Here is a 20,354-nt window from a genome sequence, read left to right on the forward strand (position 1 = left end):
TTACGATAGGCGTGTCTGTATATTTGTGCCATGTGACTTGTTTCCGAGACGCTTGTCATAAAATGATTTATAACGTAAATAGCAGAGTATATCTTACATATAGATGTGATAATATACTGTACGGCAGCCCTTTTTAAACTAATCGCACTACGCCTCTATAGCGCAGAACTGCTACTAATCTCGCTTACAGAATTCACTATCCTTATGAACTGGCCAGAGTCAGTATGAAACATTTTTACATGCAAACGTTCAAGTGAAATTTATCTTGGACGTATTGTATAAGAATTTCTACCACTGCTCCTTCAAAATCGAATGAGGTATTCTGCGGCCTTGCCATGAATGAGAGAAATTGTATAACTCAGTTGTTTTATTATATTTGAAAACCGAATGAATTTCTGTATTCCATGGTTAAAGCGCGCGAGTCGGGACAGGAAAGGACAGGTCTAGCTTCTGTAGTAAGTCCTTGCTTGTTTTTCTGTTGGGGTCTATCTCTCTATTTAACTAGTGAGTTTAGAATGTTGGGCGGACTCGTATACATTACGATTACAGTGCTCCTTGATTGAAAAAATCGATTTCACTAGTTTATTTTAGCTTTATTTTATATAAACGTGCAAGTGTACTTAATAAGTTTGTTTTTCATACGATATTTTACTCACTTAAGAAGCTCCACTTTGATGTCGAGCGCGGGAATAGGCGTCGTGCGCTTGCAAGGCGCCTCCGACATCGGCACAGGATTCAGTGCCACCAGTGCCCAGGATTGCATCTCGGGTCGGATGGCTCACAGCCGCAGCAGATGATTCACCGTTGATATGGCATCTGACACCTGCACACCTCTGCTTATAGCAGCAGGCTGCAGTAAGTCAGTGGGATGACCGCTTTCTTTCAAGCTAGAAATTTAAGGCGCTTAGCTTCTTGAATTCATGCACGTCCAAGAAGTGAGAGAACTTGTGACTGAACATGACAATGAACTAGGGAGCCGTCTGGTACAGGCCGATGACAAACGAGCCAATGGAGAGAAAACAACGAGGGATTAATTTGGCTTATTATATCCTTTAAATAGAAAAAACGCATGGAACACGGGATCATCCTTTTAAAAAGTAATTTTCAAATTGCAACAAACATCTGCATGATGGAAATAATTACGCTGAAAGGTTACAACACGAGTTCATTTCTGACGACGAATACTTTCAATGCTATGTTTTCGCCGTTACTGCTTCCTCTGTCACGTTGGAAAATGTTAGAGCTTGGTCCTCGAAGAAGAAGAAAGGGAATTTTAATGAAAGAAAGGCGGAGAGGTCGGCCGGTGGTAACAGGGCCCTGGCCTGCTACTCCACACAGGGGAAAGGGATGAGGAGGAAAAGGAAAGTGTGAATGAAGGCTGATGATGGCATAATACAATGAGTTTCACGGGTGATGTCTATGCACACGCACACACACACACACACACACACACAACACTGGCTGGCGCTCCCATCGCGGTTACTGGACACACATAAAACTCAAAACTGGTGTCTGCAACACAACACCGACACATGTCATTAACCATGTAGGTTGTGCACAGGCGGTCACAAACGAGTATCCAGGCCTGTTTCACACAAAAAGTTGAGCAGGGCTTTTGTCACACGCCACCAATCAGAACGTCTCGTCCTTGCGCCCAGAAGAGTTTCCTCAGAGAGAGGGCGAGAGTCCAGGTTTTTCACGGTCGCCTCCAATGTTGTTCTTTCAGAAGTATACTTCGGGCAAAGAAGGTGTCCAATAGTCTCTGGTGTGTTGCACTGTGCGCAATTTGGGTTACTTTCGATGCCGATCTTGTGAAGATAGTGTTTGGTGTAGGCAACGCCAAGCCGTAGCCGGTGGAGTAAAGTCCCATGACGTCGCACCACCACAGATGGGAAATGTAATCGTGAGCCAGCGTCAAGCTTACACACGCGGTCCTGTTGATGACTCGGATCATGCCAGTGCGACTGCATTGCCGCCTGCATTAAATGCGCCAACAAGGCTCCAATGTCTGATCTTGAAAAGGCTATCTCAATGAAAGCACCATCACTATGTGCCATCCGAGCCTCGGCGTCAGCACGCTCGTTTCCCGCTATGCCGCAATGGCTCGGTATCCATTGAAACTTTATAATATGGCCGCGGTGGAAAGCCTCGGCTAACAAAAGCACAATCTGTTGAACCAGCTGCTCGCATGCTCTTGGTTTTAGATAAGTTTGTACGACCTGTAATGCCGATCTCGAGTCGCAGAATATAGTCCATTGCTGCGCTGGCTGGTGACCAATATAAAGGACGGCTTCTCGTATGGCTGCCAATTCGGTTGCCGTAGAGGACGTTTTGTGCATGAACACAACAGTTGACGTTACTTCTTTTTTAGTGTTCATAGGTGCCTGAAAGAAATCTGTGGCGAACGGCAAGACGTATCTCAAATAACTACCGCACATCCCTTATTTTAGGTGCCGTTCCACTCCAGACGCTCGCTACACTTCTGGAGGCGCGCGCGTCACCCCACAGTTACATGCTGACGGTGCATATAGAGCCGTACAGGGCAAAAAAGAGGGGGCGGGGCAGAAATGCAGCATTACCCACCCATTTGGATGCAGCTTACCCTAGCGATGCTACTAGATATCTGCGTTCGTATCTACGATGTTGGCGGCTGTACCGAGCGAATTTACAAATTTTAGGAAATGAAACTCCAAGTGCAACATCCGCTGTCTATAATGGCCGTGCTGTTTTATGCTTGCGTGTAAGGTAGTAGCCAGCAGTCACTGAAGTTAAGAAAACCACACAGGAATGTAACTTTTTGTGGTAGAGTGCGGTATTCATTGCAGTGACAAATCGGTTGTTTATGAGTTTAAAGGAGAAAAAAACGGAATCCGCTAGAAGCCTAGTTTTCTCTTTTGCAATATTTCGTGAAGTGTCCTTATATTTAAAGGACTAGTCGACCAATTTTCAGCTCCAGTAAACGCTACACTCACGGTAGGTTCTTCTGTGTGTTTCGTGGTATCAATAGGTGCAGGCTTCACTCTTGTCTATATACTGGCGGAAACATTATCTCTTGTACCTAACCTTAAATACTGTCAGGACTCGGTAGAACCTCGAGGAGAGCTGAAGGTAAAACGGTTTACTGGTTAACCAGAAAATGTCCCTGCGCACTTCAGCTTCTTCTTCTCTTTGCCTCGCGCTCGTAGACCAAGTCTTCATCTTTGGCGTCTTCTTGCATGCGGCAATACTATAAGCACTCCAAAGCGCACACTGGCGATGTCCGCCTAGTCACATTACAACGGAGCCATATTTCTGGAAGCACAAACCTCCATGCTAGCCTGGAAATCACTCCCTATTCTCCAGCCGGACAGATTTGGAACAGTTTTCAACAAGTGTGAAATTTCAATTATGCCACCAAAAAAAATAACAGCTACCAATCATAGAAAACGTTACCGCCTTCCATCAGAAAGCTGCTCAATGGCAACTTTCAAGCTAAATGCACTTTTTTCTGGTCCTGCCTTACAAGTAACGTGTAAATTATTATTTTTATCAGGAAAGCAAAAACCCCAAGACACCTCAACCGCGCCTTCAAGGAAGGGATCAGGAAAAGAGAGAAAGAAGGTAGAGGCACAGAGGCGCCGTAGTGGAGGCCTCTGGGTTAATTTCAGCACCACAAGATTCTGTGACCTGCACTAATATCTCAAAACTCAGGCCGTTCTTGCCGAATTTCGCCTCCATCCATATATAGCCGCCTTTCCGTAGTTTCATCCGGCGTAGAACCCCGGCCGGGGTGTTAGGTTTCGATGGAGAACAAGTGCGAAGACGAACGAAGTCAATGACAGCACTGAGTGCCAAAGAACTAAATATGAGTACCCAGAGTGATGAGGCACTTTTACCTTCTTTATAGCAGGAGCACAAGATCTAGGGAAAAGCTGAAATCAAAGACCACCAGGCGAAACTAAAGCCGACCTTATGGGAAGACTCAGTAAAGCAAGGAAAATGGAACGGTAAAATAAGGACCCATTTAAATAAATTGAGGCGTGACCGAAAAACTGAAGGATATACTTAAGCTCTGCCTTAAGGGTATGAAATAATAGCAAATATTTGGTCACTGCCCCGGTAGGTGACTGTTTCAAGCACAGCCACCGGTGGGGCTTGCGAGACCTGTGCTGCGTTCCCGAACAACCTGTCACGACCACTTATTCATTGAAGTGTCACCTACCACGGCGGACTGTTTTCTCACAGTCCCGTAGGGAAGGTCGCCACCTGCCACGGTGGTAAAGTTGTGATGATGTCACAAGGTCAGGTAACTTATTCACCAGGCTCCACAATACACCCGCGTCCTCCCGCCGCTCCGGCTGCAAGGCTTCAAACGGTGGCCAACGCAGACGCCGGGCAAATTTTGACGGCATGGTGGTACTAACGCTCTCACGTACAAGCGGTTTCGTACACCACCGCTCCTCTCATTCGCACGCTTCTGGCTCCTTTCGATACGCCCGTTCTCTTCACAGTGGCTTTTCGGCGCAATGGCAGCCTGCATATTCCACTCCAGAGAGAAATATTCATGGGCAAGTCCCCTAGCCCGGAACAGGCTACTATCGTCTTGAAAATGGTTAAAGTAGTTCTTATAATTGTTGGCTGCGAAGAAGACCATGAAGCAAGACCTTTTTTGTTTTCTACCACTGACATTGAATACTGCCTGCAAAACAAGGGCACTTGTAAATAATCACTCTGATTCTGGTCCAGATACATCGATATGCTAAAACTGACAGCAGGTCGTTTTACTGAACTAGGTGCATGGATATAGAACCTATCATATTTTATTCAGCAAACACGACTAGAGAAATGAGGAGCTTGTTGTCACATGCATATAAAAGACAACTATCAATCACCTAAACAGACTAAAACAAGGCCTTTGAAATACAGCAACAGCTGTGCTAAAATATCGCACGGCCGAGAAGCATAACTGTAGGCCAATTTTTTCATTATAACCATCGTTTTGAAAACTATTGCCGCCATTCTTCCGCCAATAATATTGGCGGTATTTCCGATGGCTATGTTTTAGTGTACTAGTTGCAGTATTACCGAAGCAGCGCAAGAAACACGGGGATAAGATGAGCACACGGACACAGCGCTGTGTAAGTGTGCTCGTCTTGTCCACGAGTTTTTCTGCGCTGTTCGGTAATGTCCAACCTACTTGCCCAAGCTTCCACTTTGTCCACCAAGTTGTAGCAGTAGTAGTAGTATTAGACCACTCCGCGCTCATTTAATAGGCAAGAATTCCTACTGTCCTCTGTATAAAATTCACTATAATAATTTTAAACTGAGATACGCAGAATACATTAGTAAAACACAAAATATTAAAACAATGCCTATTCAATAAAAGAGAATCGAGAAAGCGCCTGAGGGCTGCTGCTCTCTTTCAGTGCGGTCCAATGCCGAGGACAGTCCATTCTTCACTGTATTTACGTGTCGTAGCTGAAAACCTCAATGTCCATAGAACAGAATTCCCTGACAGAGCTTTCGTCGAGGCTGAAATTGTCAACTGAGCTAAAAGCGACCAGAATGTGGTTGACCGCGCTGGCGTCTTTATTCACCCAAAGAGGGACGCCATCTTTTGAACTACTGCAGCTAGAGAAGCGTGAAGTCGCACCCAAAACAATAGGTTATAACGAGGAAGTAGTGTTACTTCAACCCCTTATGGTTTCAGAGAGAACCACAAACCAGGAGCTAGCACGATTGTAGCTCCTAGGACATGATCTAGAGTATCTGCATGAGTCCCAGCCGTTCGAGGGAAAATCTGGAAGATCTAAAGGGTGGAGGGCACTCGTCCACGGTACTTACAATGGTTTTTTTCTTCTATACAGAATGACGCCCAACATTGTTTAAAGATACGGCTGCCGAGCGAAACACCATTGAGAGGTAAATCTGCGAAGCCTTCAACAGCCATGTGGTCTGTTAGTGGCGACACCTTACTTCACGATTATATATTACGAAAAACCGACTCGCAAAATGCCATTGATTGGTACAGACGCTTTAATATGTGTTACAGCCTTATGTGCACTGTGCACCGACAAACAGTAAAAAAAAACTGTAAGTCAATGCTTTGTGTCTAACATGAAACATAACTAGAGTAAACTGAAAATTTCAAATTTGTTGTTGAGGAAACGAAATGCGCGCTATCTGCCTCACACCTCGGCGGACACCTGAACCGTGCCGTATGGGAAGGTCCATAAAGAGTTGCCGCAGTGGAGGGCTTCGGAATAATTTCGACCACCTGGGAATCTTTAACGTGCATTTGCGTCGCACAGCACACAGGCACCTTAGCGTTTCGCCTCCATAGAAACACAACCGCCGCGGTCGGGTTCGAACCCGGGTACTCCGTATCAGTAGCCGAGCGTGCTAACCACTGAGCCACCGCGACGGGTGCCTTCAATATCTTTTTGCAAATTTAGTCCACTGCAACAAAGAATAAAGGACACCTACCCCGAAGAATGTGTTGATTGCTAACATTTTTACTTGCTACCTATTTGATTGTGATCAGCTTTGCCAGCATTGCAGCGGCTCGTACCTACCCCAGCCTGCCCTAGGCGCAGAACGGAATCTACTAACCTTTCTCTTGGCCGAAAGGTTTAATATGTTTGCCCTTTACGAACAGGTGGAAAACAGTTGGAAAACCCTCATACCTGTTTAATTCTAGAAAGCACAGAAGGTGACGTTGGAGATAGCATTGTTGTTGGCGTGATATATATGCAGGTCGCTAGGCTTTCGAGCAGTCCACATACGTCACTAATCTTGTTGTAGGACACGTAGAAATTCAGCAAATAGGATGCCACACTTCATGGAGACAGGTTGCCGATATCGGAAAGTTGGCTACGTTTAACATCTAAAGTGCACACTCCTTAGTCACGCGTCACATTTGAAGTCATTTCTTGAAAGTCGCATCCAGCGTGTAGAGAGAAAAAAGTTTTCGGTGTCAAATTCATTAATATATTTCCGCCTCCGCGCTGGTGCCGGTAGTCAAGACAGAATGATGTGAGATTACAATGCTGTAAAAACAAACTTGACAGCATCAACGGGTTGTTGAATGCGTTCGCTTCTATAGTCTCAATCCTGCTCCTGGAAAGGATGATATTGTGAAGCCGGTCAAGGTCCTTCAATCCGCTTCGACGCCAAGCCATGTATCTTAATGCCCAAAAGGAGAATGTCAACAAGGCAGAACAAGTTATTAAATTTGTTACTATTGCAGTCAGACCACTGTGCGAGAAGACTGCTGAGTTGAGCTGCTCATCAATTCACTGCTTTAGGACTTCGGGAGTGATGTAAAGCACTATTTCCTCCACATGAAAGTGTGCGATAGACTATAGATCCTGTAGATACAAATCAGTAAGGTTCAGCAAAAGATTTTGATCTAGATTTGAGAAAATGCACATGCTTCAAGTACCAAATAAGATCCAATGGGAAGAGACGTTGTCCCAAAGCAGAACTGAGCTGTAGGATATCGCGCGGGGGCATACATGCTTGCTTAAGATGTGCGGTACTTGAGGGACAGCTTGAGCTCTCTAAGCTGCGGCAGGTAAACGAACGAGCCCTTGAGAGGGATCGAATGTCATTGTTAGAGAGGCTTAGCACGGTTATGTTGCGTCCCCACGAATCTAAATCTATTGCACAGATGGTCTGTATGTGAATCTTCTGAAGGCTACGATAGCCAAGGCGCTGGTTTGTACTCAAGGGCACAGGACGGGACACGATCGAAGTGGTTCCCGAAGAGATCGAGAAGCGTTGGGGAAACGGCGCAAGAGGTTGAAGACGACGTCAAATACGACGAGGGCGAGCCCTTGCCCACCGAAGATATACTTGGCGATTGCGGCGAGTCGGTTATCAGCTATAGAAAGCGTCTCCAAGAACACTCTCCGGAAAAGGCCTACAAGAAGCGCGGTGATGAAGTTTCTGTCCATGTGACTTAGGTACTCCGAGCCTGCAAAATGGTTCGCTGGGGAAGAATCAGTGTGCGATATAATAATTATGCAGTCGCAATGCACACAAAGAAGCTACTTGGTTTTGTTTCATGGTTACTAAACAAGACATTGTAAGCCATTCCGCTCAATTTAATATTTAAAAATAGGTTGCGGATAGTTTTGAGATCTTAAGCCACTCAAAGTTGTGAATGGCCTTTTCAAACAATGGTCTTTCAAGCTAAATTAAAGTGTATTGAAATCTGTAAGCATGCAGGAAAAGTAATTTTGAAAAGTCGCTTTGCTCGTATGCGGAATATCTAGGGATTTTGATTTTCAACCAGCGGAGGAATATAGTAATTTGGATGATTCATTTTTATCAACCATTGAGCAGTCTCCCGAGAAAGTGATCTATCAGATTTCGACTTAGATTTAGCGCGCACATTTTGCGTGTGGCCACAAACTATGTTGCGGGCAGCCTCTTGAGCAATTTTCCGCCTAAGAAGAGGACCGATATCTGGCGCAACGTGCGGAACGAATGCCGCGGCAGGTGCTTCGAGCAGGCGGTGGGCAAGGTCTAAGTGCGTTAGTGATTCAGGAAAGTGCGAGGCCACAACAGCCAACAGCAGGTTGTGGTCTACTTTCAGCATAGCAAGGTTGGCCAGGTTGGAGAAGACGCCATTCCCAACAACCTGGAATTAAGTGCGGGCTCTGTGTAGCATTAAGCGTTGAGAGCTGGCGAGTTGGTGGGTTCTAAAATTACGACACACATTTCCAGCGAATATAAAGCAGCCGTAGAGAGGGAGAGCAGACATCAGCGTACGTGTTGTCTCTATCCGTGTATTTTGTGTCCGCTGGTAATATGTGTCATAGCGTGAAGCAGGCCTTAATGCATAAGCAGCAAGATATGTGGTTCATGTTGAAACAGTCCTGCCTAAAACAGTTCTCTGCAAATGTTTCCAAGTTGAATCCAGACCGCAGCTGATCCGCAAAAGCATTCATCTTTTTGCAATGTTAGGGCGAGTTAAAAGCACCAAGTAGTCCAAAAAAATGCGCAGCCTCCTGCCTTCGTATTTCTTTCAGCCCAGTTGAAGCTTAGAGGCCTGTACCTTATCTGCCACCACCACGGTATTCTAGCTTTTGGACGTTGGAAGGTTTTACTTTTTGATCCTTCAAAATGCTGTCGCAAATATTTTGAAATGAGCCGTACGCAAAGACGAAGCGCAAAAGTAAAAAACCATTATGATAATGCTCCTCCCACCTTTTCATCCATAATCGTCGAACGCAAACGCGTCGTATGTCGAGTCATTGGCTGAACAAAATTATAGTCTCGTGAAACATGAACGACGTGATTAGTGCACTTGCTGAGACTTATCCACCCATTTTCTCATCTCCGTCCCATCACTTCAAAAGATAAAGGCCAGAAATATTCGGCAAACCCTCTAAGTTGGCGTGCCTGGCAAAATGTGCAGCATGCAGCTGCGCTTTAAGAACTACCGCGGGAATGTTCTATACAAATTACAATGAACAGATTATTGGGGCGTTTCGAGCTAGCTTGTGTGAGCCAGAAACGTTTATGTTTATGTTGGAGTTACGTTGTTCCGGCAGCATATGAACGCATTCTGCACTTTAATGGTAATTTCTTATAACAATATTCCTATCGAATTACGCGCTGTTTGGTACTAGGGACCGGCAGATGCAGAGTGTTCAGTCACAGCATCGTCATCATGAGGGAGCCTGAACGACACTCTCCTGTATGTTTTGCGTCAAAATTCTGAAACCCGTGCACCTTGACACCACCCGTCATGCAATACAATCCATGCACGGATTTCTGAGCGCAGAAATACATGCTCACAAGTGTTATACATACAGGTGGATTAAAAGCACCGCGACAAACATATGGTTTCCTCTGGTCTATACGGGCTTAAAGTCCAAAGCAGACTCGGGCTATGAGGGACGCCGTAGTGAAGGGCTCCGGAAGTTTAGACCACCTGGGGTTCTTTAACGTGCACTGACATCGCACAGTACACGGTCCTCTAGAATTTCGCTTCTATCGAAATTCGACCGCCGCGGCCGGGATCGTACCAGCGACTTTCGAGTCAGCAGCCGAGCACCATCACCACTGAACCACGGTGGCGGCTCCAAACATAGGGAACTTATAAAATTATTGTAATACTAACGATTGCAGTACTAAAAACATGAGGCCTTCAGCCTAGAAAGCTAAAAGCTATCATTTGCCTACCGGTATCTTGCCCTGCAGCTCACACTGCCCCTAGCATTGCTTCAGACCCTCTTAGTTGGTGAGCTACTACGTTTGGTGATGGCGTGAACAACCAGGTGCGCCGCGCAAAACCTGTTCTTTTTTTTGACTGCACCAAGCATGCCCTCTTCGCATTCGATTTCTGAGCTCATACCATTTGTTTTTGTTATTCTTGAACGCATTGTCTCTCATTTAGGCTGAGGGATCCTCGGAAAGAAAATGATGATATGTAATGAAAATAGAAGAACAAGCTTCTATTCAGCCGGTGCTGGGCCCCCAAATGGCATATTAAAATATAACAGTCATAATGATGAAATTGTCACGCCCATGCTCATCAGATTCACTGCAGCCGTTTATACAAAACGTGCCGCGGACAGCAGTCCTCGAGTTCCATTTTGCCACAGATGGCCAATAGACTGGAATATATACTGTATACCAGCCATCAATACGGCGAATGGAACGTCTGGAACACAGCGAAACCAGTGGAATATGTCCGCATTTTCGTAACTGACTATACACCGCGAAAAAAAATTTTTCGTATGAGAATTTCTGGCTTCATCACAGTATCAAATCGGCCTTGTTCCTCCGATCAAGAGGCTGCTCAGAGCGACGGTTCTTAAAACCTCGTCAAATTTGGCTCAGGGCAGGCCTTGGATGCGTCTCCTCTGCAGATTCATCCACTGCAGGCTTCACTGAAGTCTAAATTCGAGCGAGACCAGGTTCTCTTCGGCGCCGAAGAAGGCGCGCGGTTAGATGAGGCTTATATAGTTGCTGTATCAGCCGCAGAATCAAGGGGCGCATGCCGGCCATGCGATTAATATGCAGCACCTCCTGGTCTTAATGGACCAGCGTCACTTGGATATCATCAGATGATATTTAAAGTCATCGCCAAATTAGACAATGAGTCGATCAACCAACAAACTCATCAATGAAACATTTAATTATGTTGTCGATTGAAATATCGATCGATTAATTAATAGACCATTTTACACGTTGAAGGCAAACACTGAACGAAATAATCACACCAGGCCTATCGAGCGACACAAGCTCATGCCGCCGGGTGCTGGGCGTGTTGGCAGTTTGTAAAATTGAGAAGGATTCTTGATTTCCTTTTCCCATGGAAAACAAGTATGCACTTTCGCTACTACATTCTGTTCTCCGACTGTGCCTGTCCTTCAGGACATTGATGAATCGGTAAGATATTCTTTAGAATCCTCTGTTCACTCCAGACTTCAGACCAGCAAGCACACCAAGTGTAGCGTTTTCTGGTGTACATCTTTCACCCCGGGTGCACATTGGTGTTAATTGCAGAACTCCGCCAAGCAGATATGGACATACTGGGAGCGTACGGGTGTGCATGGCTCTTTCCTGATCCACAGTGCCTGGGCGCTTAAACCAGTTTAGTTCAAATCAAAGCCTGACCGGATTTCACCTGCCCGTTCTCGCGGCCTCTGATTCCAGTGGGGAAGGACAAGTGTACCGCCACGCACTTCAAGTCCCGCGCTACATCATGGCTCTGCATGAAGAGACGCTCAATGCCCACATCTGGAGCAGCAGCTGGAGATGAAAACATTGCCTTATGAGGAGTAGTCGCAACACTGGCCACAGGATAGCAGCTGCGGCGGTTTTCCGGTAAAATCAATGGAACGGGAAGCCGCGACCGTCGGCATAGAGCCGGCACGGCCGCCATATTTTGCCCAGCGCAGATAGAGCGCTGACCGCTCAAGTAGTCTGGCACGCATTTTAAAAGAAACAATGCGTGTGCGTCACATTTGTCTGCTTTTAGGGCAGTAACTAAAGGATGCTATTGCCCTGTCCTTAACTACGTAACAATGCGCCGCAGTGATTTTCTTAGGCCGTGAATTTGATTTCGGCGCAGTGTAAATCGGAAAGTAAAAAGGCAAAACACGCGTTAGCCCTACTTTGACCTGCGCATTTGAAAGCGTCAATAATTCACTCCCTGTAACCTGCTACATGCCAGTGGAGTGCACGATAGGTTTTATTGAAGAAGTTCTAAGATGCCATTTGGTTTTACATCTCTGATTGCTGTGCGCTACTAGACACTGCGACACGCGCGAGAAAAAGACACTCAAACAAAAAACGGTTTGTTTGGGCATTTTTTCTTCACCTCGTGTGTCATGAGTGAGTGGAGCACGCTAATCACAAGTGGAAAATAGCGCAGCAGTAAACGAATGATTTTCCCTGTTTTTTTTTTCGAATCGCAAACGATTAGCTCGCGAAAATTTGTCTTAAGTATGGCATAGCGAAATGCTTAGAATAAAGAACAAATGAACAAAAGTCTTTCAGACCAGCACTTTGTGCATGCCAGCAAATGGGAACAATGAGGAGGAATCTCCTCGTTGTTGGTTTCTGTTCCCGAAGAGACTGCAAAGCTGTTTCTAGAAACGCGACTTTTAACAACTGACAGCTGAGCCGCTGAAGGCAAGAAACTCAATCAAAGCACAACCTTCCAGACATGATGATTGAGTTCCTGTTTGTTTTCGTTCCGCCTGTAAATATTTCTCTCTCTTATATATATATATATATATATATATATATACACTCACCGTGAGGTGTTTCGAGCCCAAGAATGAGCAGAACCGAAGTCAGAGCTTTTCGTGGCTCTGTGAGTAAGATTCTGTATTAAACTAGGTGACCTTACGATGTAAATTGGATTTTGTGCCCTGGCTGATTTTGGAGATTTCAGCAGCTGCTCTAGTTACTTCTCAAAATTTCAATGATTCTATATTTAGGTCCTTCACACCGCTGCTAAAAGAATCCAAGGCTAAATTTACAAGACAATACTTTTCTCTTTCAGTCGGTGCGGCAAAGGGAGCGCAAGAACAGCTGCATTTCTTCGCGAAATTTAGTTCTTGGAAGTATTCTTAAAGTGATACAGGAGTCGACATTGAAAGCAAAATAGAAGAGCTGTTGTTCATGACATCCCTGGCTGTTGTTCATGACATCCAAGCAGCAAGGCACGTTTCTCCGATTTCCACTTGTGGAACAACAGAAAAGTAGGTGTCTCTGTTTAGGCCGAGACCCGCATTCAAATACAAAATTACGAACATCCTTAACTCTTCTGCAGTGGCTCAGAAGGAACGCGAAATTTTCAGAATTAGACATCAATAGCAACGCGCGTTGCGGCGCAGCCGTGCACTGCGCGGACATGGCGCAGACGATGGCAGGCACGGCCCAGCATAGACCACTTATACATCAAGGTGACCACGTCACCTAGAGTAGCCATTGAGGGTCACGGCCTCGAAGAGGAACCGAAGGCGGTGCTTTTTTTCGCTCCAGTGACTTTATTTCCAACCTCAGATTGACCTCCAGAAAGAATGTCCAAAAGAAATGAATATACACACTACATTAAAACGCATGACGCACGCTGGGCAAAATATTCCCGCTCGAAATAATCCTAGAGTTCAAAAGAAATGAAATTTCGATATCCACGCAGGTGAAAAACAAAGCGCGCGCTTCGATATGACGTGAACTTTCCATGGGAGCAGTTCCGAAACCACTCCCTAACCGCTACATCTTTGCAGTGTTTTATAGCCCGCTTTGCGCTTCATTTGACACCATTAAAGATGTCATCAGAGCAGCGTAGGCAACGCTGAAGCCTTTTTGCCGCGACTCAATAAGTGCACACAGATTTTAAATAAGTTTATCTCCGTTTATCATTTTACAAATCAGCATCTTCCTCACTAGCTTTTTCTGTGGTTTGCTGAGGGCATTTTCAAGAAGCGCGCTGCTGCGCAATGATTCTTCTTTTATTTACGTTTACTTTACATATTTAAGTTATTAGTTCGCCTCCTAAAGTAGGAGCCAACGCATTTTGTACATTGTAATTGAGGATGTTTTAACCGATGTATTTCCACATAGAAAAGTATATTAAAGGGACACTGAGGAGAAACGGAAGTTGGCTTGTATCGATAGAATACCTGCTCCAGATCACAAAAACGCCGCTCTTACTGAAAATAAAACTCTTGTAAAGTAGAAAATAGCGAGAACCAAAATACAGCTATCGTCACCGCAGGCCAATCTCGCAAGTACAAGCATGGCGACGTCATAGGACAAGAGGCGCCACCTTGAAGGAATTTTTACTTCTACACGACGAGTATCTCTGAGGCTGACAAAGGAAGGTTGCGCCGTTCGATATTGAAGTAAGTTTTGTTTTAAAACAAATAGTGCACTTTCATCGCACAAGGAAGGCAGACAAAAGACAACCTGAATGTTGGAAGCAAGAAAACCGATGCTTGGCGGCGCCAAAGGCGGCCAGTAGAGTTTCGATTTCTTATGGCGCTTCGCGTTTATGAGGTTCGGTTGCCTCGTGGTGATGTATTTGACGCGCCTCGATTTACAAGCGCCGAACAGCAGAGCAACTCCAAGTGCCGCTTCAAGTGCTAGTTAACCTTTGAGGGAGCCTGTTAAGGCTGGTCAGATGATCGCCACGGTCGATGAAAAACTGTGATGGCACGACGGTCGGTGATCGTACAAGGTAGTTCGCGGTAAAAAGAGCGCTTGTGTGTTAGGATGCTCATCCGGCGAAACATTCCCGGCTGTGCCAGTCAACTTCAAACTACTTAACGGAAATCGTTTATTAGGGACGGGAGCCAAGGTACAAGGAAGTTAAGAAAAATTGCTGATGACCTAGTTCTGTTAGGCCAGCTGGATATACATTGAGAAAGCGCGGAGATTTCTTCATCGGTAGAGTGCATTCACTAGATGCGAATTTATCATGGAAATTACCCTGAGACGTCGTGGCGGAGAGAAGAGGAAGAAGCCGTTCTGAGCGGCTGTGCTTCAACATGCTCCATGCTGGAAACAGCGCATCGGCCGTTGGCCGAGGTCTACCGACGTCTCAGGACACTACGGACTCGTACAACGTTGTCCTTCCCCGATTGCCAAGCGGTAATGTTGTCCTTAATACCGTTTTCCTGCATGCTGACCTTAAGGGTCGCCCGTACCGAGCACCTGACTTCCGTGACGCACTCGCACAGATATTGGATCTCCGGGAAATTTTGTGCATTGGTCAATACCAAATGAGCCACGTGTGGATGGTTACCTGCGAGAGTAGTTCTTCCAAACAGAAGCTTGTTAACAAAGCGGAGTTTCCTGTCAAAGGACTGCGGTGCATGGTGTTTGACCCGGATACTAAGAACGTCAAGGTTAAGCTCCTTTGGCTTCCCCGCTATATGGAACACCGGAGGATTGTGGAAGCATTAGAGCCTTATGGCACGGTCCAGTCTGTGGAGCGTGAAAAGTGGCGGTGCCCAGGGATGGAGCATATGGAAACGGCGAACCGTGAACTCTCCCTCACACTCAAGGATGGAGTGTCAGCTAGCACCATTCCACACACACTTAATGTTTATGGAGTGCAGGCATTAGTCCTTATCCCAGGGAGACCTCCACTGTGCCTCCGATGTAGCCGGGTTGGACATGTCCGGCGCCAGTGTCGCACGCCTCGATGCACTCAGTGCCGACGATTTGGCCATACTGCGGAGAACTGTGTCTTGAGTTACGCTGACAGGCTGCGTCAAGGCCAGTGGTCGCGGGAAGATGACGTGGCATCAGAACACATTATGGATGTGTCTGAGGTTGTGGACGCGACCGGAGAACTAAGTCATGAGCATCGAATAGATGGGGAACAGAAGACTTCAACACCTCAAAACAACACGGAATATGAAGCGACTGGCCATCTAGCATCCACGCCTCCAGGACGAAAACCGTCGGACCCGGGCCCCCCCGTGAGTGTTACAGAGACTGCTGTGCTTGCTGCACAGGAACACCTCGTTGCCACAGGTCAACGTCCGGATATGCCTCCTGTGGAGTCAGTCGAGGCGATACAGCCAGTGAATGCTCGCCGATCCTCCTCTGATGCTGATTCTGCTTCGTCGTTGGAGGGTAACGGTGAGACGCGTGTGGCGTCGATCTCTGGCGTGTCAGGTTCTCTGTCGGCTGTCAGTGTGGCAGCGAGTGATGTGCTCCCCTTGGGTTCGTGGGCCGAGGCCTTGGCTGTCTCAGAGGAAGACATGGACAGCACCGCACCTTTGAAACGTCCTGCAGATGCTGACGAGGTGTGTATCGATGGCGCTGACCAGAAGGCACAATGTGTAGAGGCCACGGGAAGGGTGGTGTTAAAGAGGAGGGCGATGTCTGCCCGAGAGGCCGCCGATTTGGCGGCGGGTCACCACATTCCAGGGGATGGCGTTTGTTAAGACTGGCACCAAAATGGCGAGCGTCGCAGCATATCAAGTCGCTACCCTTAACGTTAGGGGTATGCATAATCGTAGGAGGCAACAGCAGGTACGGCATCTCTTAAAGAAATGGAGTGTGTGTGTAGCCGCTATCAAGGAAACAAAGTTGTCCTCTGATGAAGAGACAGCAGCTGCTCTTGAGCCTTTTTTGTCGGAATACAGCATTATTGTTAGCCACGCGAGAGGCTTATCCGGAGGTTGTATACTATTCCTGGCGAACACGCTAGAGATGACAGCCATGTCTTATTGCATAGATGACGAGGGGCGACTTATATGCTGTGATCTCACAATTTCAGGTGTACAGTGGCGGATTATTTGTGTTTATGCCCCCACAAAGCAGCGCGATAGAAGGCCTTTTTTTCTGTCATTAGTTGAACATTTGTGCACGGACCGCAAAATTATATTGTTGGGAGATTTTAATTGCGTTTGTAGGGATGAGGACCGTTCAGTGGTATGTAAGAGATACGACCATAGTGCTGCATTACTTACCGATTTGGTTTCTGAATATAGTCTTGTGGATGTGGGGCAGGAAAAAGGCGACAGTATACATTTCACTCATTTTCAGTTTTCCTCTAATGCTCGCCTTGACAGAATTTACGTTTCTGTTGACGCATTAGCAAGTGTGTTTGGCTACTGGGTGCGGCCCATTTTCTTCAGTGACCACTGTATGGTGTCTCTTCAGATAGGAAAGTACACTCGGCATGTACTTCACCCTCGATGGGAGTTGTGGAAGATGAATAACTGTCTGCTCTCAGACGAAATCTTTCAGCGTGCTGTACCTACTTGTTTGAAGGACGTATGGTCACGCTGTGATCTTTCCATTTTTCAAAAGTGGGACTTGTTTAAACAGGAGATCAAAAACTTGGCAATTGAGGCCTCAGCAAGAATTGCTTTCCTGAAGAGACACCACCTTCGGGAGCTTGGGCGCACCCTAACGGAGCTACATGAGCTAGAGAGGTTAAGCCCGGGTGCCTATCTCGAAGAGATTAATAACGTAAAAGCACAGCTTCAACAATTTGCGACAGACAGATATAAGGGGGCCTTGATACGATCTAGGTCCCGAAGGTTTCTTGATGAGCAACCTTCTCGTCGGGCCCTGAGTGATGAAAGAGAGAATGCTCTTGCGAAGGAAATATTGGAAATTCAGTATGGTGGTTGCACATACAGTGATGCGCCTGGTATTCTTGCTGCTTTCTTCGACTATTATCGGAAGCTGTTTGGCAGTTGCGAAGATCCAAGTCAGGGTTTCGATTACAGTTCCTTGCTCGGAAACTTCCCTCGACTTGATGATGAGAAGTGTGCTATAGGGAAGGGACCTATCACTTTGGATGAAATTCAATCAGCGATTTCTGCTCTGCAGAGCCAGAAATCTCCTGGGCCAGATGGTATTACTAGCGAATTCTATAAAACATTTTCGCCTTGCCTAGTGCCTGTTTTGATGGAAGTTTTCAAAGCATCTTATGATGTGGGTGTCCTGCCTCCCACTTTTTATTCTGGGCACACAATATTAATTCCCAAAAGCAAAGATACTAATCGGTTGAAAACTGTTGAGGGATATCGTCCAATTTCCCTTTGCAATGTTGATTACAAAATTTTTGCCAAGGTTCTTAGCAGTCGTCTGCAGCTCGTCATTATGGACTTGATAGGTCCGCATCAGGTCTGTGGTATTAGAGGCCGCAATATTCAAACACATATCCATATTGCACGTTCAGTATTAGAGACAGTATCAGATGAGATAGGCCAAGTAGCTCAGATTCAAATTGACTTGGCTAAGGCGTTTGATAAAGTTCGGCACGATTTCTTGTTCGCGGTCTTGGAGTATGCAAATATTGGTGACGTCTTGCTCAAAGGCATAAGGCTGTGCTATAAGAACTCCTATACAAGGGTTATTGTTAATCAGGAGCTAACGAAACCAGTACCACTAGAAGCATCTGTTCGTCAAGGATGTCCACTGTCTCCATTGTTGTTTGCCCTATATCTGGAACCCCTCTGTCTCAGTATAATTAACAGTGCAGCTATCCGCGGTTTCTCTCTGGCTCAATGTGAAGTTAAAGTTTTAGCTTACGCTGATGATGTCGCCCTCTTTTGTTCTGACAAAAAGAGTGTACTCGAGGCTCTAAACTTGACTAAACAGTTCTGCGATGTATCAGGTGCGGCTCTTAATTTAGAGAAATCCAAAGGCTTTTGGTTGGGTCATTGGGGAACTAGGCCAAGCCAGTTCGGTGGTATATGCTGGAACTGTAGCCCTCTTGAGTACCTAGGCGTTCCGCTGCACCAAGTTCGCAACAGTACAGCCTACTGGGATTCACAATCTGTAACTCTACGGCGGCAAACACAGGCTTGGATGGGTAGGGAACTCTCAGTGTTTGCGAGGGCACAGGTCTGTAACATTTTTTTGTTTGCAAAGCTCGCGTATGTCCTTCAAGTCCTGCATTGTGCGAGGAGGAAGGTGCAAGCAATACATAGAATATTTGCAGCATTCATTTGGCGCTCTCAACGGGAGCCGATGAGGCGTGACAACTTGTTCCTTCCCTTAGAGGGTGGTGGAGTGGGCCTTGTTCACCTGTTCGTGCATCAACTCGTTTCCCGTTTTTTCTTTTTCAAATCGGCAAACGACCCGTTTCTGGTAGCTGTGCTCATTAGGCGGCTTAGTTTTCATTTGCCTTACTTATTCGCACCGACTGTGCAGGCTCGTGAGGGGACTTTATGGGGATTTCTTAAGGAGGTTGCTGACACTTTCAATTTTCTCACTGTGCGCTTCTCTTTAGATTACCTGTATAGCCTCTCGAGAAAGCAGATGACCCAGGCTCTCACTGAGTCTTTGTTCCCTACACCATTGTATCGGCAGCCTTATTTGGGGTCTTTGGACATCAGTGTTCTAAAGCGTGTTAGGAGGATGTGCATTCAGGCAGCCGCTAAAACGTTCTTTTTCAAACTACACACAGCGACGCTGCCTGTCAAGACATTTCTTAATGACAAGGGGATGTTTGTACCCTGGAATGTGAATTGTCGTCTGTGTAACGTGCCTGAGACAATTGATCATTGCTTCATCCTGTGCCGTGATGCCATGTTCTTTTGGGACATACTACAGCGAACTCTTAAGAAGGACATTGAAATTACACCATACACTATTAGATTTCTGCCTGTTGACAAAAACTCTGTTGGGCCTTATGACGTGTTTGTGTTGATGGGACTATTCAGTCTTTGGAAAAGCCGTATGATGGACAGACATGCCGAGCCACCAAGATCGTCCAAATCTGTGTTTCGGGAACAGTGTGCGTTGGTGAGGAGTGTATATGCTGCTCGCGACGAACCTCCAAGCTGGCTGCCGTGCCTAGATGCTTGTGTGTGCCTCCCTGAATTTTGATGTTTTGATGGGGATGCAGTGGTGAGTTAGGGCTATGGGGGGCTCATATTAAGCACCCCGGTAACTTGAGACGCGAACTAGTCTGATTGAAGTTTCCTCCTTTCTACAGAAGTTCTTCCATGCAATAAAGAAAAAAAAAGAGACGTCGTGGCGGAGTGGTAGCGTCTCCGCCTTAAATTTCACAGGCCATGGTTCGATTCCCAGCCTCGGCGCAGGATTTTTTTTATTCAGTGAGTGGGTGGGGGGTTTCAGTGGCTCCCATAGATGCTACCACAGATTATGTTGGTTAGCGGTTAACCGCAGGCTCTGTTAAGGCGCGTTTATGCTCCGGCGTAACGCGCACGCTGCACGGCGACGTCACGTCAGCCAAAGCGAGACCCTCTATACTCCCACTGCGCTTGACCGCCGACGCGTCCGGCGGCTTCAGCGCACTCGGACCGTACTGGCGGAGACTTGGAGCATGTCTCTATTTCGCGCCGAGTGCGCCAGCCGCCGCCGGCCCGGCCAGACTAATTCGGCTCCGCGGTGAGGTACGC

General features: G+C 46.5%; 1 protein-coding gene across 1 annotated transcript in view; it reads left to right on the forward strand.

Moving 5' to 3' along the window:
* Positions 1–15,002: 15,002 nt before the first annotated feature.
* The window catches only part of LOC144120079 (uncharacterized), a 75,350-nt gene continuing 69,998 nt past the window's right edge, over positions 15,003–20,354 (forward strand). Inside the window, exon 1 of the mRNA XM_077652543.1 lies at positions 15,003–15,758. Coding sequence (XP_077508669.1) covers positions 15,003–15,758 — 756 coding nt within the window. The remainder of the gene's footprint in view (positions 15,759–20,354) is intronic.

Source organism: Amblyomma americanum, chromosome 2 (genome assembly GCF_052857255.1).
Source record: "Amblyomma americanum isolate KBUSLIRL-KWMA chromosome 2, ASM5285725v1, whole genome shotgun sequence".
NCBI lineage: Eukaryota > Metazoa > Arthropoda > Arachnida > Ixodida > Ixodidae > Amblyomma > Amblyomma americanum.